At 42.8% G+C, this 27,633-nt stretch overlaps 1 protein-coding gene across 1 annotated transcript in view; it reads right to left on the reverse strand.

Annotated features, from left to right (window-relative positions):
• The window catches only part of LOC107119842 (cytosolic phospholipase A2 epsilon-like), a 78,330-nt gene that overhangs the window by 23,674 nt on the left and 27,023 nt on the right, over positions 1 to 27,633 (reverse strand). The window contains exons 5-13 of the mRNA XM_015422456.1: positions 17,437 to 17,573; positions 15,280 to 15,411; positions 14,246 to 14,286; positions 13,023 to 13,065; positions 11,066 to 11,123; positions 5,980 to 6,149; positions 5,792 to 5,878; positions 1,705 to 1,742; positions 937 to 1,084 (exon numbers count right to left, since the gene is read on the reverse strand). Coding sequence (XP_015277942.1) covers positions 937 to 1,084; positions 1,705 to 1,742; positions 5,792 to 5,878; positions 5,980 to 6,149; positions 11,066 to 11,123; positions 13,023 to 13,065; positions 14,246 to 14,286; positions 15,280 to 15,411; positions 17,437 to 17,573 — 854 coding nt within the window. The remainder of the gene's footprint in view (positions 1 to 936; positions 1,085 to 1,704; positions 1,743 to 5,791; positions 5,879 to 5,979; positions 6,150 to 11,065; positions 11,124 to 13,022; positions 13,066 to 14,245; positions 14,287 to 15,279; positions 15,412 to 17,436; positions 17,574 to 27,633) is intronic.

Raw genomic sequence — 27,633 nt, forward strand, 5'->3', positions numbered from 1 at the left:
AAGAAATGCTGCATACAGAAATGCCAGTCATTCTGTTCAGCAGGGACTGTTCTGAATGGACTATTCCCATGTCATACACATACCTGTTCTCATTCCCTGTGATGCTCCAGCCCCTTTGGTTGCTTGGGAAATGGAACCATAACTATCAGATCTAGATGTGCTGGGCTAATCTTTAATGTTCAAAATAATTTGGTTAGGTTAGGAATATTCACCATATGGTCCAGATGTCAATGGGTATACACTATGCCCATCACCTCTTGCACCATGGGTGGTTGGGAATGAGCTGAGCCCCTAGGAATGAATGGAGTTACAGGTGAATAGGGGAAGCAGGAGAAAATGTAGCAACACCATACTTTCTCCTCCTTTCCCCACTGCTGGGAGGAGTGGGATTGAGTGCCTCATGTCCCAACTCAAGCATTTTAACCTTCCAGTCCACCTGCGAAAGAGTCACCCTACAGTTTGAGAACTACCACATGAAGGTGATCACAGTGACAGAAGCCCTTGGCACACAGAAGTTACATAACCTTTTATAATGTGTGTGTGTTAAGTGTCGTCAAGTCACTTCCAATTTATGGCCACCCTATGAATGAGCAGTGCCTGCCTCTGAAGCAGACGTTGGCATTTGCCTGCCCCCCCTTCTGCTTAAATGAAACATGTGGGTGGGGTGAACCAATCCTGGCTCAGCACGAAAGCACTGGCCAATCAAGGGCAAGCTGGCTGGCCACGTCTGGTGGCAGCCACCCTCCACATGCAGATCGGCCCAGCTCCCCACCCGCCCATGTGGGAACTTTCCCTGGTGAAGGACCATCTTCCTGAGCACTAAACAACTACTTTTCTCAAACAAAGAGAAAACTTTCCCATAGGAAAATTATAAAAGAAGATTCCTTGTCTTTTTTCATAGAATAAAAAGTTAATTCACTCTGATATGTCACATACCTCATAATCTTTCAAATCATAATTTAGACGGAGCACTTGCTTCAGAGCCTGAGCCACATGCCTTTTTCGCCTACATAAGAAATCTTGCTCCTGTGGACACAGATCATATCCCAAGCGCACATCTAGGTCCCCTGGGCTGGAACAATGACTTAAGGGGACATATACACAAACATATTATTATTATTTTTACTATTACAGGGAAGTATAGGATTTTATTGTGCAGAAAATTAGTGGGAAATAAATTACTGAGTATGAACGTTCAATGTGGTGGAATAACTGGAGAATATTTGTATAGCAACTAAGAAAATATTTTTAAAATGCATTGCTAAGCTGTTAAATAGGCTGAAGGTATTAAATGGGCTATGCTGAATGGTTTCCTCATCTTTCTTTCCTTTTTGCAAACTTATCTGCAAGTGATGGGAAAAGAATATGCAACAGGTATTATAGAAAAACCTCTGTTAGGCCTTGATGTTGCTGCAATCATGCCCATCAAACCACTAGGTGGAGTTGTGATCCAGGCAAATTATGTCACTCAGCTTTTTTTTTTTTTAAAAAAAAAAAATACTTCTGTTATGCTACATGGTGATCCATTTCTACCTTTCAGAACAAGGAAGTATATAAATTATAAATGACTGGTCAAATCCTGTGGCAAATAATGATGTGATGTCTAAAAGCTGTATCCAAAAACTGACCTGGATTCACAAGACGAGAGCTACCTTAGCTGACATTGTCGCTAACAAAACAAGATGGAATATTCAAGGCTCTTACCATTCATTCACTGTCACGTGTAAATTGTACTTTTTCTCCTAAAAATAGGAAGTAAATATTATACAAAGCAATCAGAATATAACATCTTTCCATACATTCAAACAGGGGGGGGGGTGCTTCTGGCTTTCCAAATACTTTCCTCTGTATATAGAACCTATAAAGACACCAGGAGACTAATTAAATATGACACCTCCATCCTACACACTTATTTAGAACTATGTCCTAACAGGATGTACTTTCCAGTTTAGACTGAGTTGCAAATCTATTAATGCTGAATGACTCAGTAGCTGTAAAATTGAGGAGTAAGTGTAGAAATGTGAAGGAACAAGGAAAACAATAGCGTCAAGAGGATGGAATGAAGAATTTTATCTTATCCATTCCACTTTTCTGAGGCTTAATGTATACATTACGGATACCATAGAGGTTACTTTACATTGCTACACACAGTAGCTGCTGTCATGCTAAGTCAAATATCTTAAGTAACTACATATTTAGCGGAATGTTCTTAGCACATGGGTCAACCTTTCTTTTTGGATGTCTGCATAACTATAAGAAAAATTGGTCCAGAGACATAGGGGAATTTCAGACAGCCGATATGTTCTGTTTCAGGAACTGTTCACTAACTGTTTCTGTACTGACATTTCAGACAGAACTGTTTTAGTAATGGTTCCCTTATGGAATATATTGACCCTTTCAGACACAAACGCTCCTGTCCCGTTAGGGAAGTGTTCCTGAGCTGTTTTACCTGCAAACTGCTTCCAAGCAGTCTTCAATTTTCTATACCGTTCCTGAAGCATTACAGGGTGCTGTGTAAAATGCCCCTGTAGCACTTCCTCTGAGAACGAGGTTTTCCCACCCTTTTTCACCTGCATGGGCGATATGTCTTTTTTTTAAAAAATGTTCTTTTAAGAGCGCTATAGTGCTATAACACAACACCAAAACAGCACAATAGTGACCCCATTGGAATGCCTGGACCACTGAGATACATGAGATCACTACATCTGGGGAGAATAGGGATTTCAATGGAGTACAATGCCATGGACTCCTCATTCCACAGCATTTACTATATGCCTGGGAACTGATATCTGTAGACAGGAGATAAGCTGTAACTCTGCAATGCTCCCTCTAAGCTGTGGAGTCCTGTGAGCAAAAATTCCACTTTGTGAGCTACTGGCATTAGAATTGTGAGCAAGTTATTTGGCTACTGCATAAATTATTTATTTATTTTTATTTATGCATTCGAATTATATATCGCTCAGACCCGGAGGTCTCTGAGTGGTTTACACGCAAGTTTCCAATTACAATTCCTAAGCTAAGGCCACATGTAGTACGGGGGTGGCGCTGCCTACCAGCACCCAGCTGGCGAGCTAGTTGTTCTTCCGGCTCTGGCTACTTCCTCCCTGCGGTCCTCTGGGTTGGCGTCCCATTTCTGGCGTCCAGGAGCAGGTTCCTCCAGCTCGGCGGTCTTCTCGGCACGTGGTCCGTGTCAGTCACAGTTGGCCTATGTCCATATCCGGCTCCGCCGCGCCTGCGCCTCCACACCACCACGCTCCTCCACAACTCCTCCTCCTCCTCCATTCATTATCAGGCTTGCCACACATGATGTTGCTTCTACTGGCCACCAGAGATCGCCTCGCCGTTGCTCTGCTGCTGCTGCTGCCACCACTGATGCTCTCGCCACACACCTCACACAGAGGACTGTGCCCCCTGCCCTCTAAGGGCAGGTACCCATTTATCTACTTGCTCTGTTTACTTGCTTTTGAACCGCTGGGTGGGTGGAAGCTAGGACTAGGGTCAGGAGCTCACTCCAGCCGTGGTGGGTCTTGAACAGCCATAGTGCTGTTCGTTGATGTTATTGCAGGTGTTTTACTGCCTGCGCCACCTGCTCTGGAGCCATTCTTCCTGAGCTAAGACAAAAACGTGTGAGCCGGAGGCTAAAAAACTGTGAGCCAGCTCCCACTAACTCGGCTTAGAGGGAACACTGGCTAAAAGTACAGGGGATCCCCAGGTCCCCCCTGGAGGCATGGCATCCCGAAATGCTGGCCATCAAAAGGAGGATGCTGTTTGCAAGCCAGGAAGGAGCTAGTGTTAAAAAAATGCTCTCAAACTGTGTGTTCCTAAGCTTCCACTTCCTATTTTTAAATCCCCCAATCTCATGTATCTCAATGGAGTCCAGGTATTCCAATGGGGTCACTATTGTGCTGTTTTGGTGTTGTGTTATAGCGCTATAGTGCTCTTAAAAGAACATTTTAAAAAAAGATGAAGATTGCCCGCATGGGGAAAAAAAGGGCAGGAAAACAAAGCGGTGCAGTCTGAAATACCAAACCATTTCAGAGACGGCTCTTTACCAGTAGGGGAAAGGCTGTGTGAAATGGCCGCCCTGTACCGGTTTACTCCAAGACAGTACAAGAACGGTTTAAAAAGGGTAATCTGAAATTCCCCATAGTGAACAACTCCACAGGAACAAAGATTTATATTAAAAAGCCATCCTGGGGAGCACTATAGTGGGTCATAGCATGTAAACCTACCCCTTTCTTTGTAAGACAATATCTGTAGAATGACATTTTCCAAACAACTGCTAGCACAACTGTACTATTTTTGCAGCATGAAATATGCTATGCCCCAAGCAAGCTAAAATGCTGTTAACTAATCGCATTCAGTATTTTCCATTTTTATGGTCCAATGCAAATGTTCCTCTGGCTCTACTTATAGTTGAAACCTCTTTGTAGATATGAATGAAAAAAAGCAGACTTCAAAAATATATCCTAGAATACTGTAATAGCCATGTAAACAGTAGTCTGTAACAACCTCTGTGATATAGCTGGGATTGTCATCTGTGACTTGGAGATTTGGGGGCAGAGATTTAGGAAGGGCAGAGTTTGGGGAGAAAGCTCAGCAGGGATGTCACATCTGTAATATGACATCCAGTTCAAAGGTCAGCTCCTGCAACTCCTCCCATCAAAATCCAAATTTTAAATTGAAATTTCCCACCTCCGATCACTTCCCCCCACTCCCCCCCCTAAATCCCATGCAGGGTTCTATCTGTATGTGTTCTCTCTATCATACTAACCCTTTGATCTTAAACATTTGTGCTAGTGTAACTGGGTCCTAAAAAGCCTTTCTAGGTTTTCCTCAGTGTTGGGGGGGGGGAATCTACTCTGAAGGCCCAAAGGAGGATACCACCCAACAACAGTCCTATCTCTCTCAGTCTCCAACTGGCTTCTGGGCAACAATCATTTTCTCTTGGTCGCTATGGTTTATCATAGGAGAAACTCTTAGACGATCCATCTTCTGTAGCCACTGTAGGACTTCTGGTTCTCCTAGGCTCTATTGTATACCATAGAGTCCATTCTCTGAAGCTGCTATTTCCTGTAGCAGAACTAATATCTGTTGTCTTGTGATCAGTTGTAATTCCAGGAGAACTCCAGGACCCACCTTGAAATTGGTAACAAGAGATAGCAAGTTTGTGATCCAAAACACAAACTTTTAGAGTAAGACTTCTACCTAACCATGGATTTGGGCATTACTTTAAATGTCACTCCTTTGCAATATCAACTTCTGGACAAAAATGTACAAACCCTGGACAACAAAGTCTAGTACATTTTTGCTACCTGGGAACCAGTTCATTCATGCAGCTAATCACTTATGCTGGGGGGGCTGGATTGCTATAGAAGGGGAAAGTAGCTTTCCCCATACAGAGCCATTAAACTGATAGCTAGATCTTTCAAGCTCTCAGGGGCCAGGCAAAATTATCTTGGGGTCATAGGCACCAGTTGGCCATACCTGACTTCCACATGGAGTTACAGTTACAGTTATATGATCCTTTCCTGCTCTATCTTTTTCTACTGGTTTAATATTTTCAACATAGCATACTATTGTAACATATGCAGCCCTTGCCAGCATGCCAGCATGTAACTGAATTTCATGTTTGCAGTTCACAGAAACCTCACTTGGCATTCCTCTTCAGAGCAGAGAAAAGGTTCTGCTTCTACCACAAGAGCATGATCAGTCTGACACAAATGAATCTGTCTTTTGACCACTGGTTGATAGCAAACACATACTGAAACTAGATAATAGTGGTGCTCACCTCCACTATTGGCACTTTCTCTCCCTTTGGCAATGAATTCAGCATTACAGTTGGAACACCTGGTCTGGTTTTATAAGAACAGGTAAACTGAGGAGAAGAAATAATTCCAGTTAAGAAAAGGATTATCCTGTTTCACAATAAAGGTTAGGCTGTATTGTTTTTATGGTTATTAAACTCAGTTAACATACAAGATCGAACCGTGGTTTCTTTTTTGGCAGCATAACATCCAAGGATGACTCGTTGTACTTGGCAAAATGGAATGTGGTGGGACACAGGGGCATGATGGCAGCATCAGAGCCCAGCTTAAAACAGTGACTGCCTTCACAGGATCCTTTTACTGTAAGTGCAAGGTCTCTCTCTAAGGATAGGAAGCAAAACATAGAAAAAAACATTATATGCGTGTCCATAGAAAACAATAAACTATTTTAAAGTCTCAGTTTGATTTCTTGAAAAAGTCATGCCCCAAATCACTTGGTAAATGAAGATAAACATTACCCTCTGAGGGTGAAAAACTCAGCCACATGTTAACTACCATTAACCAAATAAGAACAGATGTCAAGGAGCTTCTAACTGCAGAGAAGCCATAATGATGCCTAGCATTACTATGCAGGAAAACAAATTCAGGTAGGGAAGAAAGGTGTCACATTCATACGTAAGGACACATGCATGTTCTATTTAAACTAAAAAATCTTAAATACTACTGGCTGCAATCATATGCACAATTAGACCCAACATAGGTGTGAATGCTGGGCGGATTTAAAGGGCACGATCAGACAACAACATCTGGCAAGCACCCTGCAGCCATCCGCAACCTGTTCTGCTCTGCCACAGAAGCGGAGTTAAAAGACACCGGGGAAAATCTGGTAGTTAACGGGTTGTGACAGGCCATGGACAGACTTTCCCGGGTCTGATCACTCCAGCGTGCTCTCATGGTGTCAGGATGGTCTGATCAGGGGGTGTGGCATATGCAAACGAGGTATGCTAATGAGTTATGCTAATGAGCTCCTGCACCTCTTTTTCTACGAAATGATCCCTGGATCCCATGGGGGGGGGGCAATCACCAAAAAACTCACCCGCAGTTGCGTCTGATCACACACTGACAGACTGCGCCCGCAGCTTCAAAGGGAGGTGTGATCATGCAACTGCAGGTCAAATTCCTCCAGAGGAAATAGCCTTGCACCCCTGCCCCCCCCCCCCCCGTTTTTTTGGCGCATGTGACCGCAACCACTGTTGCAAAGGCTGTCTTGATATTTGAATGTTCTGAGTCAGGTTGGTAGGCTTAAAATATGTTGAAGTTTGTCAGTTTCATTAGAGGGTGGGAAAGGTTATTAAAGGCAAGAAGAGTCCAATAAACTGGATGACTTTGATTCCTGCCACAAGTACCCTGATTAGCTTGGCATTGGCCTCATTTATGTCATTGTCTTTCACCCTTAGTAATTCTTCATCATCTCTGAATGGTAATGATATAATGACCTGATTGGCTCATAACCACATTAAATTTGCAGGATGTCTAGGAGTAATGAGATAATGACAAGATTAATATTGTAATGACTGGAAAGTGTCCCAGGAAGTAAGGATAAGTTCTGATGCTTTTTGGGTTGGCACTGGTTCAGAAAACTAAAAGCACAGGAAACCTTTTGTAATGCTTGCCATAAGGATGCCATTGATCATGCTAGTCCCATGCGCCCTGTGTGCCTGTGGTATGGAGGGCACAACCAATTGTCATCATTAAGTGACTTCAATGTGGTTGCTACCTGGTTCCTAGACCCCCTTTACTTCAATGTAAATTCAGTGCTGTGAAAACCCTACGAGGTCACCAGTGTTCCCTCTAAGCTGAGTTAGTGTGAGCTAGCTCACAGTTTTTTAGCCTCCAGCTCACACATTTTTGTCTTAGCTCAGGAAGGATGGCTCCAAAGCAAACTAATTTATGCAGCAGCCAAATCACCTGCTCACAACTTTAATGCCAGTAGCTCACAAAGTAGAACTTTTGCTCACAGGACTTCATAGCATAGAGGGAGCATTGGAGGTCACCATAAATTGGCTGCAACTTGGCACACTTTACACACACACACAGAGAGATCATCAGATCATAATCATTATCTAGAAAAGATTTAATTTATACTTTTGTAATTCAATGAGCAGGTAGGATTGCATATGCTCAACATATGGGCAATACGGTGATAAGGTTGGTCAGAAGCTGAGTTTGTGAGTGAGTTAACAACTCCTGTTTCCTTCCTGACTGTTTTGGCCCACCCCTTATTTATCTTTACCCAGGTCCCTCTTCTTACTCCAATCCAATCCAAATACCTTTATTGACATAAAAAGAAAAAAGGTACAGCATGGCCAATTTACAGAGAATTTCAATTATAAAACTCATCAAGCATCACATAGAAAAGCTAGACTTTTGCTCCCTGTTTGATTGTTATGGCAGCCAGAAGGTACCTTGCAACTGAACTTGTACTGTTGGAACATTGGTCAGATAGTAAAAGAGATACTAACTTCACCTCAGATAGACCATGAAAGTTAGACACAAGAGGTTAAATTATACAGTCCCGCACTTCCCCATAAAAATCACAATGAAGTAGAACATGGGCTACCATTTCTGGGTGCATTCCTTTACAAATATCATAACAAAAATCACTTGGCTTTCTGTTACTGTGAATAGAATAATAACTGTTACCTGAGAATAAGCCTTATTGCATGAAGTGAGATATCAGTCTCTCTCAAACAGTACTAAACTGCAAATGTACTTTAAAAAACTCTTTTCAGTAGAATAGAATAATAACTGTTACCTGAGAATAAGCCTTATTGCATGAAGTGAGATATCAGTCTCTCTCAAACAGTACTAAACTGCAAATGTACTTTAAAAAAATTTCTACCAATCCCAAACAAACAAACAACCCCCTCCCAGACTCACAGGATACTTAAAGAGGGAAGGAAAACTGGGGATGTGAGGCCAATTTCATTGTCGAGAGAGAGGAGGGCAGGTGAGCCAAGTTTCCAGATGGTGTTGTCTTCCTGTACCTGCACTAACTTTAGAAAGTGATTCTAGAGTCAGGTCGCACGGACATTTAGTGCGGGCTTCACTGCTGATCCCTCGCACATTAAAGTTTCCTGTTCATATTGGCAAACCTGCCTCCCGCACCGAAGTGGGCTGAGTCCCGCGGTTTCCGCTCTTTTTATCCGCGTTTTCTGACACCCGTTGGAACAGGTGTTTTTCTGATATCTCACACTTTGTATCCGCGGTTTTGGTATCTGGACAGCAATCCGCCGTGACCGCGCTACCCTCCCCCCTTTTTTGTGTTTCCGGTTTAAGTTATGCACATGTGCAAACAGGTGCTAGCTTTTATTTTGGTCTTTTTAGTTTGTATGTGCGCCCAAGCGCATGTGCAGGTTTTTTAAAAACGGGGGGACAGCGCGCTGTGTGATCAGTACTTCAAGCGAGTGAAGCGGAAGACAGAAGGACCATCTGACCACCTCCTAGCGATATAAAATGTCATGGATAGAAAAACTGCAGGAAAACTAGCGAAGTAAGAGGTCCGTGTGACCGCAGCCCTACTCCCTGGATGCTAAAATCCAACTAGCTCCAGATCCCTCTTCCCATTCCATTCTATTTCCCCTCCCCTCCTGCTGCTGCCTCCTTGAAGAAGAAAAAAGAAAGCAAGAGAGCAGAAGCAGAAAACAAGTCTGGGCATCCAGCACTGAAATTATTAATCGAATTAATGGAAGACAGGCAGCCCCCCCCCACAAGGGGAGGTGGGGAAGATCTTAGGTGCAAAATAATTGCAGAGAGCTTGGTGGACAAGGCAGTAGACCAGGGATTTATTTTTTGCTTGCTTGTTTGTAAAGTAAATTAAGCTAGAGGGGAGACAAAAGAATTTACAGGATTTTTGATAACCAGAAACTCTTTCAGTAGAAGATGTCCAGGATGGAGGTATGTGTGACAGGGAGGCAGGTATGTGTGAGTTTCCTGCATTGTGCGGGGGGTTGGACAGGATGGCCCTGGAAGTCCTTTCCAACTCTGTGATTCTATAATTCTATCAGCTTTCTGACAATGCATTTCCTGTTTTGGCCAGGGAAGCCATTGAGGGGGAGTAGTTTGCATGCACTCAGCCATTTGAACATTATTATAAAAGATTTCCAAGTCTGGTTTATCTTGTATGGTTCATATAAGAAGTTTAAAATGCCCCACCCCTGCTGCAGCACAAAGCAGCACCAGTTTTATGGAGGTGGCATAATTGCTGCTTCCCATTATCTACTCCCACCCCACACTTGTGCCTAGTCAGTGGGAGGGGGAGAATGTAGCAGAGCAAACTGTGGGCATGGTACCTCTGTTCTGTTCCAGTACTCTGCTTTCTCTTCCCTCATATTCTGATAGTAAAGTTCTCACATGTGTGTGGGTGAGGCTTCTATTTAAGGCTGCACCTCGCCAGAGGTGTGAGCCTCTGGCGTGAGCCGAGGGGCTCTTGGCCTGTGGCTCTTAGCCTAGGGGCTCTGTAAGAAGCCCAGGAAGGACCAGGAAGCCAGGGCCCTAGTCTCCTTGTGTTCCCAGTAAGGCAAGTAGATTTTTCACAAGGACAGCCACATAAATATGAAGGGTTTTAAAAGGGGGAATTTATATATAATTTTATATATAATTATTTTTAAAGCAATTATGAAGGCAGAATGCCAGTAGGGGGTGGGGGGCTATCCAGTGTTTTCCACAGAGTGTAACATGTATGACTATCTACCCACTGGACAGAAGTCTTGGGTGTGTGCCTCGTGCAATAAGATCCTGGTTCTCAGGGAATGATTCTGCACCCTTGAGACCAAGGTGGCTGACCCGGAGAAGCAGAGACAATCAGTTAGGTGCATGGAGAAGACTCTTGGGGACTTATTAGATATGTCCCACTGTGAAAATGGCAGCCCCGCCACTTTCAGGGAGCATGAGGGTCGAGAGGAAACATGGAAATGTCTTCGGACAGCGCTGGCCCTTCGGCTTGCAAACAGAGATGAGCATCACAACCCTAGAGTCGGATTTGACTGGCTTTCGAGCAAGGCAAACCTTTACCTTTACTTATATATATATATATACCGTATACTTTATCTCAGCTGTTAACAGGATAGCTTTTTAAAGTTCCATTCCACTACCACTGATTTCTTATAACAAATTCTTCTTCTTAATTACTGTTTTTGCAACAAAGATCATAAACAATGAGACCAATGATTAGATTACTTATCTACACCATAATATAACCGTTCAAATACAAATTGTAAAAGTATCCATAAACTAACTTGACTTGTGTGGCTTTGACAGATTCACCTCAGCTTCCAGTTTGCAAACCTCACGGCACTGCAACAGAGATAAGAGACAAAATTAGCTAGAATAATGAGTTCTGGTGGCATTGGCCAGATTACTTTGGCCCCCAAATAGAAGCGTGTGGGGCCAGAACCAGTATTGGGACCAGGTACTGCTGTATGTCTCTGTGCAGGGAACAGTCCTCAGAGAGTGAGGATGTGTCATTTGGTGGCATTCCAAAGATTTTGGGGAGTCACAGCCTGTCCCCAGTTTCTGCCTGTGTGATTGTCCTGGGGGCACCACACTTTGGAGCAGCTGGTACAAGAACCGTGCTTTGGGCCAGGACACAGAATATGTCCCCTTGAAGGGGAGAGTCCGCTGAACATGGGGGTGTATGAAGTGTGGTGGTCCAAATTTTATTTTGGGTGCAGAGGGCACATCCTTATTCAAATCTCCTTGGAAATACAGGCTCTGCGAGGCACTCCAAATAGAAGCTCGTGGCATTGGTACCAGTGTTTGGACTGGGCATCATGGTATGTTATCTTGCATGGGACAGTCTCCAGAGCATGGTGATGTGTCATTTGGGGTGGTCCAAAGATTATTTTGGGGTGCAGCATGTCCCAGTGTCTGCCTGTATGACTGACCTGGGGGTACTGCACTTTGGTTAAAACTACTGACTGGTTCCATAAATAGTGTTAACTACTGGAATGTACTCTGTTTTAGATGAAGAAGAGGAAGAAGAGATTGGATTTATACCCCGCCCTTCACTCAGAGTCTCAGAAGATCAGCTTACAAATTCCTTTCCCTTCCCCTCCCCCCAACAGACACCCTGTGAGGTAGGTGGGGTTGAGACAGCTTTTTCCAGAACTGTTCTTGAGAGGACAGCTCTGACAGAACTATGGCTTGCCCAAGGTCATCCAGCAGCTGCATTCTCCCACATTAAAGTCCATGCACTTAACCACTACACCAAACTGATAGTTGTTAGTGAAATAGTGATTAGAACCAAAACACATATTACCTTATTTTGTTGGTGCTTATTTTATAAAGAAAGATATAATTTGGGGGGTTGAAATTCTTATCTTTGTATACCATTATTCCTCTGAGGAGCTCAGGATGGAACACAGAGTTCTCTGATCCTCGGTATTATCCTTACAACTATGCTGTGAGGTGACACAGTCTGAGCTGGCACAAGAACCGCGCTTTGGACCAGGACACAGCATTTGTTCCCTCAAAGGTGAGAGTCCACTGATCATGAAGGTGTATGAAGTGTGGTGGTCCAAACCTTATTTTGGGTTGTAAAGGGCAACCAGTTCCTTATTCAAATCTCCTTAGAAATAGAGGTCTCTTGGAGGCCTCCAAATAGAAATTTGTGGTGCCAGAACCAGCGTTTTGACCAGACAGTGCTGTATGTCCCCTTGCAGAGGACAGTCCCCAGAATGTGGTGAAGTGTCATTTGGGGTGGTCCAAAGATTGTTTTGTGGGTGCAGCCTGTCTCCAGTGTCTTTCCATGTGGTTGTCCTATGGGCAGCTGGCACAAGAACCGTGCTTTGGACCAGGAAACAGGATATAGCCTCTCGAAGGGGAGAGTTCTGTGAACCTGGGGGTATATGATATGTGATCATCTAGACCTTATTTTGAGATTCAGAGCGTTCAAACTCTCCTCAGTGTTTTTGGATGAATTTATGAATAAGACGCGAATAAGAAATGAATAATAAACTGGGAATAAGAAACCAACTTCAGCCTCCTTTTCCCTTTAGCATATTCTGTAGCAGGATAAGCACAGGTTCGCCCTCTTCTTCCTCTGATTCCAGGGAGCATTTGAAAAAAGCACTGTAACCACAATAACTCAGTTCCCCAAGGTTCCTGAGTCCCAATATGAACTCAGTTTCCTAGATCACACAAGTACTATCAGCAGTAATAAATTGCAACAATATTACATAAAATAATAATTACCACTAGAACTCCATTTGTAATAATGTTTTCAGGAGGACCTTCCCTAAAAAAAAAAAGGGAAACATTTATGTATATATATGCCTCTGGGTTTTATACAACTGTAGTGAACTTATTTTGTAATTATGAGGGCTAGAAGTGTATAATAAGGAACAGAAATGTTTTTCTTAATAAAAATGGAGCATGGAGATTTCTCTTCCCATAATCAAGAGGTCTTCTCACATGCATCAGCAAAGATACTCCAAGCCAATCAAATCATTGCTGGTGCTTATCTCTTTAGGAGAAAGAATGTGAGGATCTAAATTCAATGCTCCTCAAACAATCAATCAGCACTGAGAGCACCAATTATTTCCCCATTGACATATGAGGCACCCCTCTTTCTTGAGTGTGTATAGAGGGGGAAATTCATAACGGCCAGTCACATATGGAAACATGCTTCAATAGCACTGTGACTAGAACTGAAATCAAATAGATTTGTCATTTTTCTTTTAAATGTTTCGACACCAGCCTGAGCATGGAATGACTCTAAGAAATAGTAGAAGATCATAAAACATAGAGAGAGATGGCCCATAGAATCGCCAAGAGTTGGACACGACTGAATGGCTAACAACAACAACCTATTTATATTCTCTTTTAAAACTATTTCCAGTTAAGAGTTTGGATTCAGCTGGACATTTCTAGAGGAGAAAGGCTTTCCACCTGAAGCTGACCACAAAGCATGACTCCTACTACAGCCTGAAGTTTCCCCTCCAATACTGTTCATGGAAGACTGAAGACTCACCAGGAAGTGCATTTTAAAGGACATTTTCAGCTACTGCAGGAGAGGGGAGGTGAAAAGTTGCCCTGGATTCAACGTTTGGCTGGAACCATGTCAAGGTTTACAAATAGACGATATAAGGCATGGCCAGTTACTACTTAACACTACCACCTTAAAATGTATCAGTCAGACTTAAGATCTGTTGTGTCTATCAAACATGCCAAAATAGGATAAATTGAAATATAGCTTAAAAAAAAGACGACTGTTTTTTAAAATCTAAGTATTCTGATTTTGGCGAAGTGGTTCCCCCCCCCCAGCTCTTTCATCAACAGTGAGTTTATTGAATTCAGGAAATAAAAGACACCAATGGGTCCTTTTACTCCTAGAGAAAACAGGAAATATTGTTCTTCTTGCTGACGTACTGTTCCATTAATTTTGTATCTCATAATTAGTTTTGTTCTTTACTTACGCAAGTTCCACTAAAAATTCAACATCCAGCTCCTCTTGTGCCTACCCCCAGAAGACAAAGCAAACAAAAAAATAAAATTGAGATGATCATGTGATAGTGCCTTCTCTCTGAAATAAAAATCAATGAAATGTGCCAGAGGGCACATGCTAATAACCAGGCTGTGCATAAATATTAGCTGTTTTGCAAGCAAATCTCTGAGAAATATAAATTAAACAAAACTATTCACTTTCCTACCCAACACTGGTAGTTACATCAGCAATCTTAACAAATAAGACAGCTTTATGACTGACCTAAGAACAGTAAAGAATAAGTGTTATGATGGTAGTTTTCTTGATGATCTTTTGGCCCAGTTTTACAAATGGAAAATACTGTCAAAAATTGTTTTTAATACATTAATTTATTATTGTTGTTGTTATCTGCTCTGAGCCCTGTTGGACAGGGGAGGAAGGGCTATACATCTAATAAATAAATACATACATAAATGTTCAAATTTTACTTTTGTAGTGTAAGAAAGCTATTGTGTTTTTAAATGCTGATAGGTAAGTAACTTAAAAAGGGATCTATAAAATATAAAGCAGCCATGTTCAAAGATGTACAAAGAATGTACAACAATCAGGAGTTTCTATGTCAATATAAGACAAGAACTGGAAAATTAATATGTTATGGCAAAATGTCCTAGAAATTAGAGTTTATTTGGTAGCTTGAAGAGGTCACCTCTTAGTACCCAACGCAACATAACATTTCCCAACATTTGTCAAATTCTGGCTCTTTCATAGGATGCATGGGATGCAATTAGAACAGCCTTAAAATCTATTAACAATAGATTGGGCAATGTAATACCAATGGAGCTGATCACTAGATCCCGGGTTTTGCAAGCTTGGGCAGAGATAAAACACAGAAGATTTGCGTCCCAAGACCCTTTTGGACCATCAGATATGACTCATGGGCTGCCTTTGGCTCAGTTGTTACAATTTTTAAAGGCCTGCACTGAAATGTCATTGTTAAAAGTCTTTTTGACGTATTTCAGATCTCACCTCAGGATCAGACTTAAAGGTCATGAAAACACTTTCACCATCTGGAAGCCTAGAAATATCAAATCGTACAGTGAAGAGGTGGTCATCTGGAGTGACAACATCTTCATCACAGACTGTCAGCTCCAGCACATTCTGTGAAGACCAGAGAAGTATATTAGATCAGATGCCAACAATAATGTGTTTACAAAAAGGAGAGTATCCTTCCAGTCATAAGAACACAAGAAGAGCCCATCTGGTCCTGTCTCACACAGTGACCAACCAGTTCCTCTGGAGATCCAGCAACAAGACATAGAGGCTGATGCCTTCCCCTGATGTTGCCTCCTGGGACAGGGATTCAGAGGTTGACTGCCTCTGAATGTGGAGGTTCCCTTTATTCACCACTGATAGACCTATCCTCCATACATCTGTCTAATCCACCATTAAAGCTCTCTGTGCCTGTGGCCACGACTACATCCTTTAGCAGCAAATTCCACATAAGTTCTTATTTTGTTGATGCAGAAAACAATAGAAATAAGAAGACAAAAATGCAGAACTATTGGATAGAGACATATATTAATCTAATATACTGAATATGCTTAAAACTACTGACTGGTTCCATAAATAGTGTTAACTACTGGAATGTACTCTGTTTTAGATTAAGAAGAGGAAGAAGAGATTGGATTTATACCCCGCCCTTCACTCAGAGTCTCAGAAGATCAGCTTACAAATTCCTTTCCCTTCCCCTCCCCCCAACAGACACCCTGTGAGGTAGGTGGGGTTGAGACAGCTTTTTCCAGAACTGTTCTTGAGAGGACAGCTCTGACAGAACTATGGCTTGCCCAAGGTCATCCAGCAGCTGCATTCTCCCACATTAAAGTCCATGCACTTAACCACTACACCAAACTGATAGTTGTTAGTGAAATAGTGATTAGAACCAAAACACATATTACCTTATTTTGTTGGTGCTTATTTTATAAAGAAAGATATAATTTGGGGGGTTGAAATTCTTATCTTTGTATACCGTTATTCCTCTGAGGAGCTCAGGATGGAACACAGAGTTCTCTGATCCTCGGTATTATCCTTACAACTATGCTGTGAGGTGACACAGTCTGAGACAAAGTAATAAATGTACTGATAATATCTTGATGTAAATGATACTTATATGTTCAGTGAAAGCAGATAATATTTTTGCTTATATTATAATATAATATATTCAATGTATTTTAACTTAACTGGATTCTAACATATAGTAACACAACTATGTGTTTGCTAGTGCATGCAAAGTGTATGCAAAGTATTTTGCTTATGAGAACTGATAGGTTAGTAATAGGCTCATTATCTGAAGGGCAGCCACATGATTCTGTCTAAGCAAAAGCAATTAAGAGCCTTTTGACTAACAAATATATTACGACATGAGGTTTCACAGGCAAGAGGCTTCTTATCTTTATTTGATGTACCTGGTGTGGTCAGCTTTTGCCTGAGAAGGCTCACGCCACAAGAAATGGCTTCGCCTCTAATTATATACCACAAGATTCTTTGATGTTAATGAGTGCACTTATTAAATTACATTTATTTTACTCCATGTCCCATTGGTTTAGATGGTTTTACAAGGTTTAAAACTTTAGTGATAACATAGGAGTTATAATTTAGAAGTTTGGAGTGCAATTTTACAACAGTTCATGTGGTGTGAGCCAGGAACTTCATCATACCTACCTTGCATCTTGGGGCAGAGAGCTCCCTGGATTTGCCAGGCACTAGCCTGGGGCTGGGGGGAAACTGGCTGCCTCCACAGCTGATGTTCCCCTGATGTTGCCTCCCAGCTCTGGGATTCAGAGACTTAGTGCCTCTCAATGTGGTGGTTCCTCTCAGTCACCATGGCTAGTAGCCATTGATGGACTTTTCCTCCATGAATCTATCTAATCCCCTTTTAAAGTTGTTTATTCCTGTGGCCATCACCACATCCTCTGGCAGCAAATTCCACATTTTAATCACTTTCTGTGTAAAGTAGTATTTCCTTTTGTCCCTCCTGAACCTACTTCACTGGATGTCCTTGTATTCTAGTATTTCAGGAAAGGGAGAAAAATACACATTAGATACTGGAGCACAGATATTGTCCCTTTATGGTAGCCAGATTAAAAAGTGGAGCAGTGTTGACCAAAAGCAGTTTCCATTTCTCACCTTAACCTGTCTTTGAATCCTGTAATAGAAGCTTTCATTCCAAACAGGGTCCTTGCAATTGTCAATAGTTTTGGTCCGCTGTTTTTCACATGTAGCAGTTGGTAACCAGAGGGTCACATAACAGTCAGACTGGCTTACTGCGTAAAGAAGAACAGAATAAGTAGCATTGCCTTCTTGGAACTAGCAGTTGTTGTTTCCCCTTTAAACAACAGCTGGATCTGAAATAAGTAGCAGGTAATAAGGAATATCTCTAGGACATTGAGGTCATTAACATTCACCTGTTGATTTTTAAAGTACAGGATCAGGCCAAGTGAAGGAATTCTTTCTTTCATCCAGTTGGCACCCTTAAGTGTGGTTATAGATATAAATGGTACATGAATGTAAATTACTAAACAGAACTGAAGCAAAAATAGTGCTGAACGTTTGATCATTTTGCAATGTGCCTTCATTTGATTATTTTTCATACCCCCTTGAGAATGAGTACAAAACAAGACGGGGACCCGCGATACTCACGGGGGGGAGAAGAGCTCCGTCTCCTCCATCCCCCCCGCTCGATCCCCCCCTGAGGAGGCGGCGTCGGCATCGAGGCCGGTCTTCCCCCCGCCCGGCTCCAAGGCGGAGGCGGTGGCGGAGAGGCCGGTCCTTTCCCCCCTGTTTGCCGGGCGCGGCAGCGAGGCCGGTCCTCCCCCCGCCCACCCGGCTCTGAGGAGAAGGAGGCGGCGCGGCGGCGGCGAGGCCAGCTACAGAGCGTTCCCTGCGCATGCGCAGGGGACGCTCTGTCACTTTCAGGGGGATTTAAACATCCCCCCGAATTTTAAAACATATATAGGGGCCCAATTACAACCAATGTATATAAAACATAACAATATCAAGGGCTTAAAAAGTTGACCTTACGCGTTTCGGCCAAACAGGCCTTCCTCAGAGGTCATACATATGTGGCAAGATGGTTAATAATTATTAATTATAATTATTAATTATTAATTATTAATTAATTAATTATTAATTATAATTAATAATTATATTCACACAAGACGGGGACCCGCGATACTCGCGGGGGGGGAGAGAAGAGCTCCGTCTCCTCCACCACCCCCGCTCGTTGTCCCGAGGAGGCAGCAGCGGTGGCAAGGCTGGTCCTCCCCCCACCCGCCCGGCTCCGAGGGGGAGGCGGCGGCGGAGAGGCCGGTCCTCCCCCCCCCTTTAAACATCCCCCCGGAAATTTTTTCTACTTTTAGCATTTTTGTGCACACGTGGGGACTGGCCCACGTGTGCACAAACCTCCCCCTCCCCCCAAGTGCCCCCGGAACACTGATTTAGCGATCCGCACTCCGGGGGCAACTTGGCTATTAGATATATAGATACTGGCAAAGGCTATGTGTCCGTGAGAAAATGGAACATATCCCCATTGTCAAGCCAACCATGTCCAGGTTACCTTCTCATATTAAGTCATGCATAGTTCATTACCCAGTGTAGTATAGTGGTTAGAGTGTTGAATCAGGATCTAGGAGACCTGGGTTTAAATCCCATTCTTTCATGAGGCTGACTGGATGACCTTGAGTCAGTGGCTCTCTCTCTCTCTCTCAGCCTAACCTGACTCACAGAGGTTGTGGAAACCATCCATGCTGCATTACTTTCAGTGGGATGGACCTTAAGGCAGTCATGTAAAACTATGCATGACCAGTACTGGATCACAGCAAGATCATAGCAGTGCTAATGCAGTATGGCAAGACAGGTTCCTTTCCCCCTTCTTTTCAAAGTTAGAGAGAGGGGGATTGTTTATCCCCAGAAAAGTCATCTAACCTAATCTGCCAGGCTGTATAGCACATGACATCATGTTCACTTCATGATCCCTGACTGGCTAGGGTCATGAAGTAAAGAAGAAAGAAACCTTAACATTGGTGCTGAAACGGAAAGATACTAAGAATACAAAGATAAGGTAGTGGGTTTTCCTGTGGTATTTTCCCACCTCTCAGAAGCCCACTTACCATTAAAAAACTGAACATCTCAAAGATTGGGTGCAACACCAGTGATGGATGAAAGCCTCCATCTCAATTTGCAACAAGGAACGCTCCAACACCCACATATTAAGCTAACATCCTCTTCGCCTGTTGCAAGCAGGAAGCCAATTTTTCAATGATCAGTTTGATGGTTTGTTGACCTGCTTATGGATGTTCAACAGGCTGCTTCAGTATCTGACTATCTGTTGAAGGGAGCTTTCACTCTCAAAAACATATACCCTGAAACCTTGGTCTCGAAGGTGCTACTGGACTCAGATCTAGCTCTTTTACTGCAGGCCAACACATCCAGCCTCCTGAAACTAAGCTGCTTCACTGTATTCCTTCCTAATAGTGCAGTACAGTTTTTCCTGCAGCCCTGGCTGCCCTTTTCTCAGCCATGTCAACAGAAGGTTTTTTGAGTATTTTTTAAATTGGCAATTGCTATTGCAATCTCACATTTTAATCATCTATTGCTATGGTTCACAAAAGTCTCAGCTTTCACTTAGGAAAAAAGTAAGGCTACACCTACTGTTGTGGAATTATAAGGGGAAAGGTATAGGCAGCACATTTTTCCTTATGAGTTTGCAATGTTAGAGACGTTTTAAAAAATAAAAGCCGGGAATTCAGTGATCAAGGCAAAAGACTGTTACAACATTAGATCGCAATAGAGCAATAGCAATTTTTTTAAAAAAATCCAAAAGCCTTCTGGTGGCACAGAAGGCAAAAAAAAAAGAGCAAGGGAAATAGTGGCTTACTGCCTGGATTCATCCATGGATAGTTAGAAGAGTCCCAAATTGTATAAATCATGCATAAATAATTGCTATGCTTTTTGTTCCTCCATATAATTGTTAGTTAATGGCAGATCTGTTTGGATCAGTCATATGTTCAGTTTTGAAAAAGAGATATAAACCTGTTTGGCAGGCATTTATGGGCTTGATGGGCTCACACCTGATTGTCACCTTCAAACATGGTGAGTTTAACTGTCAGACAGGTGTGATGTGACACATTCCTAGCATCCCTATTTAGAACTGGCTTGATCTTTTGGTCTTCATAGGAAATGTACAACATGAAGGTGCTGAACTGGATCTAAATTAACTGGATCTCAAACCCTACCTATCATACTGGCTTAAACAGAGATTTGGATTTTTTTTACTCATTACAATTTCTAAGCTCAGGAAGATCCACTTTTTAGAAACTTTAATAATATGTTGTATCACACCATAACACTTAACTGATGTCAGTTAATTGCCTTATGATTCAGGTTGTCTCTACTCCTCACTCTGTAATTTCCCCTATAAAAATTTCCAAAACAATTCTCTCTGCCACAATGATGTCCTCTTCATAGTATCTGAAGAAGTGAGATCTGACTCATGAAAGCTCATGAAAAAATAAATGTTGTTTGCCTTTAAGGTGCCACTGGACTTCTGTTTTATTTTACTACAACAGACTAACACAGCTGCCCCTCTGCAATTGTTCTTTCTGACCATTCTTGGAGACTTCTTATAGAAAATCTCCACACGTTTTCTCAAGGTGGCTTCCTCCAAGCAGCAAGCCACTTGTGTGCAACAGCTCAGAATCCCCCCCCCCCTTCGTGTCATCAAAAATAAATTGTTGCTTTGGACATTTGTGCTGGCATTGAGTCATCCTTCTAACTCCCATGGCAACCACGACCATGAATCTTCTACCTTTGGATACAGTTGCTGCAGATAGCAATTTAAAGCAGTCTTTACATGGTGGCCACCTTATGTATACCAACTAGGGCTGCCAGCACAAGGCTGGCAATCAACAGGAGCTCAAGAGGTGGGGGGGCATCACCATCGATGTAATGATTTTGACAGTGATGTGCTGATGTAACTTCTGCACAAACAGAAATGATATCAACACATTCCTAGGGACACTGTAGCATTTGGGTAAAACTCTAGAGTGAACTTGGCAACCCGAATACCAACCCTTAAACTTATATCTTTATCAACAAAGTGTTAGGCTATTTTAACTTGTATGTTACTATGATGGACAGGGTAGGTTCCACCTCTCTCTAAGAGCAACCAATGAGATGGGGTGTTGGGTGAGAGAGTTTAAAAATAGTTAAGAATGTCAGGGGTTGGCAGCTGGGCAAGGGGGTGCACGTAGATGTTAAATAACATCAGGGAGAGGATTGCCCACTGAGGAACCCCATCTGTTAAGGAGTACCTAGTTAATACCTTCTCTCCCAGTGCCACCCTCTGTCCCCAACCAAGGAGAAATGAGGACAGCCATTTCAGGGCTACCCCACGGACTCCCACGTCAGCAAGGCAGTGGGTCAAAATGTCATTGTCAACCATGTCAAATGCTGCTATGAAATCAAGTAGCAACAGCAATGCCGACCCAGCTCGATCCAGCTGTCTCCAGAGATTGTCCATCAGGGCAACCAACACCATCTCCATCCTGTGGCTGAGGTGAAAGCAGATCCAATGCCAATTTGTCATCCAGAAAACTCTGGAACTGCTTGGCTACCACTCTCTCAATTACCTTACCCAGAAACAAGAAATTCAAAATTGGGCAGTAATTGGAAAGATCAGTGGGATCCAAAGATTTTTTTTCAAGAACAGCACCACCATAGTCTCTTTTAGACCCTCTGGATAGACCCCTGTTTACAGGGACAGGTTGATAATGTCCATCAGTATGCCCTGTATCTTCTCATTACCAGTTTTCATCAGCCATGAGGGACATGGATCTAAGAGGCATGTGGTTAGCCTAACAGCTCCCAGGATTTTGTCAGCATCAGCATGAGAGAGTCAGCTGAAAGTCTCAAAAACCAAATCCAAGGGCAGCCAAGGGGCCTCCAGTTCACTCAAGTGTATCAACAATGGCAGGCAGGTCATGACGAAGTAACAGGACTTTATCCACCAAAAAAGCTTGCAAATGCCTCACAGCTAATAGCCAAATAACTAATTTTTTTCATTCTTCCCTATGAGGGATGTCAGAAACCTAATTACTCTAAACAATTGTGTTGTGTGAGAACTAGTGGATTCAATGGAGGCTGAGAAAAATTTCCTCTTTGCAGCCTTCACTGCCACCTCATAGGATTGAATAAATGTCCTACAAGATGCTCTTGCAGCTTCATCATGAGTATGCCACCAAACTTGCTCAAGTCATCTGAGCTCCTGTTTCATCCCCCTGAGTTCTACAGTGTACTAGGGGGATGACTTTTGATAGGAACGGAGAGAACGTTGGGGACTTCAGAGAGGTGGGAGTTCGAGTCCTCTATCAGCTCATCCAATGAGTCACTGTGGGCAAGCATAAAACATCTCACCGCTTAGATTGGGGGGGGTCACAGTATCCAGCCAGGCCTTCAAAACTAGGTAATCTGACCCATGGTACTTTCCCCTTGATACAAACTGGGAGAGCACCAGTGCTGCCATGGAAGAAACCAGGTCTGAAGCCTGGATGGAGGCAGCAGCCCCATCTTCATGGACACTGAAGTCCCCAAGGATTAGCAACCTTGGGCACTCCAAGTCCCATCCTTGGATGGGCTACCCTTTTAATGGATGTCTGCAGAGGTCATTTCAGGGGGGAACGCGGGGGAACGCAGTTCCCCCGGGTGAGGTACAGGGGGCGGGGCACATGATGAAGCCCCGCCCCCTGCTTCCGGCCGCCCCGCTTCCAGCCCTCATTCAGCCAGGAGGAGGCAGGAGAAGAGGGAGGGTAAGTTGCTTCCTCCCCGCCTCTCCCCACCCCTGCCTGCCTGGGGCCAGGGAGGGCCTTGGCGGGGCTTCCTCGCACTCCCGCTGGCCTTGCAAGTCCTCCGCCGGGTCCCTGATGTCAGGGGGGGTGGCATATGCTAATGAGTTATGCTAATGAGTTCCCCTAGCTCTTTTTCTACGAAATGACCCCTGGATGTCTGTGAGTGAGAGAGTGGGCCTGAAAGGGGAAACGGCCAGGGCTCTCTATATACTTTAAAAGAGACAAGAAAAGTGGTGAGTGTAATGTCCTGACCTACATGTGACTCATAACCTGAGAGAAATTTGAGAGGGTGTTAGGCACTGTGTGTGAGTGGAGAAGTGGCATCACAGTTAGATAGTATGATGGCAGAGGAACAGTTTGCATAGAGGTGAAACTGCCTCACAAACTTCAGGTATTAGACACTGTTGCCTGTGGCATACATCTTGCCAATCAGCAGAGTCTGAAGTCTTCCTCCAACCTAAGAAGTCTTCCTCCAACTTCTGCATCTAGAAGAGCCACTTGAATTTGGAAGAATGCTCCTTAGGCTGGAGAAATGTTCCAAACTTTGCTGAATGTTGGGGTAGTACATACACCAATCGTTTTTGCAAATTTGCTTTGTCACTGTTGAATTGACTGAAATCTCCTAGGGCCACTGACTAAGATATCATAAAATGAGGGAATCAGACAAGCACATTAGAATGCCACTGGATCCACCCTAAAATTAATAGAGGCCCATTACACATGCACATCTTACTGCAGATTTTCAAAGCAGTAAGACTTTAATCTTGACTTTGGATTCTGTGCCTGCCTTACAGACCATTCTTTTTCCCTCGTGTATTTATTCTGCAGCTACAATTGTAAAACACTTTTGTAAATTGGGGTGGAATGTCACTTGTGACATGTTTTTTTTAATTTACTCAATTGCCCTATCGTAGCTGTGCAGTAGTGTCCAGCAAGCACTTTCCATTAAATCCTTGTGGTTCAGGTTTTGCACATGCATTTTAGTGTTAGTTCACTGGATGAAAGGGAACAGAAAGGCAAAGGGGGAAAACCTACTGTTGGAACTGACCAGACCTTTTCTGAAACTGCCAAGCAGCTGTGAAGCCCCGTTTCCCATATTGCAGAGCACATGGGGAGTTTCTGTTTTTATAGGCCACTGTGAAAAATAGGAAAGAGTCACATGATCTCATAATAAGGGGGAATGTATTCAGTGTACAGAATGCATCAGAATGTGTCGCATGTGCTATTGGGGAAAAGCAGAGGGCAAGTACAAGTAACCCCAGAAAGATTGAAGTGGCTGGGCCAAAGCTGAAACGACACTCAGCTGTGGATGTGTCTGATGGTGAAAGGAAAGTTTGATGCTGCAAAGAACAATACTGAGAAATGCCAGCCTTGATGAACCACAAGCCGGCATTAAGATTGCTGGGAAAAACATCAACAACCTCAGGTGTGCAGATGATACTATTCTAATGGCAGAAAGTAAAGAGGACCTAAAGAGCCTCTTGCTGAGGATGAAAGAGGGGAGCGCAAAAATTGGCTTGAACTAAGATCATGGCATCCAGACCCATCACTCCTTGGCAAATAGAAGGGGAAGTCTTGGAAGCAGTGACAGACTTCACATTCCTGGGATCCAAGATCACTGCAGATGGTGACTGCAGCTATGAAATTAAAAGACACCTGCTCCTTGGGAGGAAAGCTATGGAAAACCTAGATAGTATAATAAAAAGTGGAGACATCACCCTGCCAACAAAAGTCCGTATGGTCAAAGCAATGGTATTCCTAGTACTTATATTTATTAGCTTCTATGATCAAAGGTCTTAAGCTCAATTATAAAAGATGAGTATACAACATTAGCCTCATAATACGAACTTTACAATAAAAGTTTACAGTTGAAGTAATAAAATCTAAAAGATTTTAAATGTTAAAACAGAAGTCATTAATAAAACTATAATTTATTGAAATATCCATTTAAGTAATAATAACTGGGTGCATACCAAATTCTGTTACAGTTGGGTCAAGCCAGATTTTTGTCGCTTTACAGATAAAACTATCATTAAAATTTTAGTGACAGAATAAGTGGTTTCAGGATTAGTATCTGCCAACAGATAGGGGACCACCCAGAGTTCAGTAGGTAATCGGTGTTTGGTAAGAACTGGAGTGATCCAAATCGATCTAAAAGTCGATCACTGATGACATAATAGTAGAAGATGGCCAAGTGTTTCCACAGCTCCAGTCTCACAGTTGCATAAGCGATCCGAGTATAGGATTTTAGAAAAGCGACCTGTTAAATCAGCAGTGGGAAAAGAGTTAAGCCTAGCAAGAGTGAAAACACGTCTATAACTAGGTATTTTTAGGGATCTAGTATATGAAGGGATTCTGGAGGAGGAATACCCAAGGCAAGAGTGAAACATACACGTCTTGCTCGAGCTAAAGTACTAGCCCGATCAAGATTAATCACCTTTATTCTGGTCTACTTTAGGGCTTCCTGATAAGTTAAATTATTCCATACTGTTGGAGGAAATAACTCAATAACTCAAGTCTAGCATCTAAATACCTTTCCCAGCTACTTTTGTGGTTGTCCTCCTTTATCAGACATAGAAGGCCACCTTGGGCATTTATTGCTGAGTAAAGGACTTTGAGTCTGTTTGAAAGCTGCGATCCAGGCTCTAGACTCCAAGGAATATTGGGCAAATTCCACTCTAAGTGCAGTACCAGCCACACATCTAGGAACCCCAGCCATTCTACGCAAAAAATAGAGAAGTGTACGATCAAGAGATTGAGAAACTGCATTAATCCAAATAGCAACCCCGAATAAAATCTGAGAAGTTACTTTAGCATTGAAAGCTGCTATGACCATTGGTACATACTTGGTTTTTTTTGGCCCCCGAAGGGGATTTTTTAAATTGCATTTTATATAAGGACTTTCCTGCCAACCTAGCAGTTCGAAAGCAAGAAATTGCAAGTAGATAAATAGGTATCACTTTGGTGGGAAGGTAACAGCGTTCCGTGCGGCTTGGTGTTTAGTCATGCTGGCCACATGACCACGGAAACGTCTTCGGACAGCGCTGGCTCTTCTGCTTTGAAACGGAGATGAGCACTGCAACCCTAGAGTCGGACTCGACTGGCTTTCGAGCAAGGGAACCTTTACCTTTACTATATAAGGACTACAAACTATAATGAAAACAGGGAGGGGAAACTACACATAAGGAGAAAGAAAAAATAACCACTACTAACTAAAAACCCAAGAGAGGAGATCTTCAAACTTGCTTATACACAAAGCCATCCCTTAAAATGCTAACCATTTTATGAACTTAGTCAGATGTGCTGATATAACTTTTAAATCTTAAATTTATCTGTTGGGAAAAAGACCCCTAAGCATCTCAATGTTAACCACAATATTTCAAAGGCACAATTCAGAGTCCTTCAGCCTTCATTTTTTCTTATCCTGTCTTTTCCACAGTTTATAAGGACTTTTAGGAGCTGCCGCCCCTTTCTCAGAAAGAGAGTCCTCTCCAGAAGACCCTGAGTCCAGCTCGCCACTGGACTTACTGTCCTTCTCCTCTTTATCCACCTCCTCTGGCTCACCCAACTGGATTCTCAAGAAGTCCCCTGCTTTGGAAACAGAGTCAATCTTTTCTTTTTTATCTTGAATTTTGAAGTTTACGCCCTCTGGATATAACCACCGGTAGCTAATTGCATTTGTTTGAAGAAAAAGAATTAAATCTTTATATTTCTTTCTCCATTGTCTTATTTCAAATGGGATATCTTTCAAAATCCTGATAACACTGTCCCCAATTTTCAGGGGTGTCCCCATCGTCGCTCCCAGGATAGAATCCCTCACGTGCCTCTTCGAGAATCTCATTACTATTTCCCCAGGCAGATTATTCTTCCTTATGTATATGGACCTGTAGACCACATCCATTTCGCTCATCAGATACTCCGCCTTCAGATCTGTCACTGGGGCCAATACTTCACTCATCATTTGCTTCAGATTCTCACCCTTAGTCTCTGGGACACCTTGGAAACGAAGGACCAGGTTTGCCTTCTCCATTTGTAATTGTAAAAGCTGTTCTTTTGTTGAAACTTGCTTCTTTTCCAATTTTTGTACCTTTTTCTTCACCTTTTGAGCAGTAGTGTCAACTTCTTTCTCTTTCTCAGCTGTTTGTTCCATAATTTTAAGAGTCTCATTTAATTGTGTCTGCTGAGTAGTGATGCATTGGTTCATTGTTGACAGCTGTTCCTTGAGATTAGTCATCTAGTCCAGCAGGGGGTGCAGGTACTCTGCCAACGTTTTGGCCAATTCGGTGGTTCCTTCCGGTCGTGGACTCTCAGCTGGTTTCACTTTTAAAAGTTTCTCCTTCTCCATCCTCTTCCCCGCCATCTTTATAGATTGTTTACCTTCGCCAAAATTCTTAAAGTCTCTGAATATGCGCTCATACACTCATACGCGCCTTGGTAAGTCTTTCCCAACAGATTTCGCCGCTTTTACTTCCGCCTCCCC

Source organism: Gekko japonicus, unplaced genomic scaffold, assembly GCF_001447785.1.
Source record: "Gekko japonicus isolate JY-2015 unplaced genomic scaffold, Gekko_japonicus_V1.1 scaffold1214, whole genome shotgun sequence".
NCBI classification, from domain to species: Eukaryota; Metazoa; Chordata; class Lepidosauria; order Squamata; family Gekkonidae; genus Gekko; species Gekko japonicus.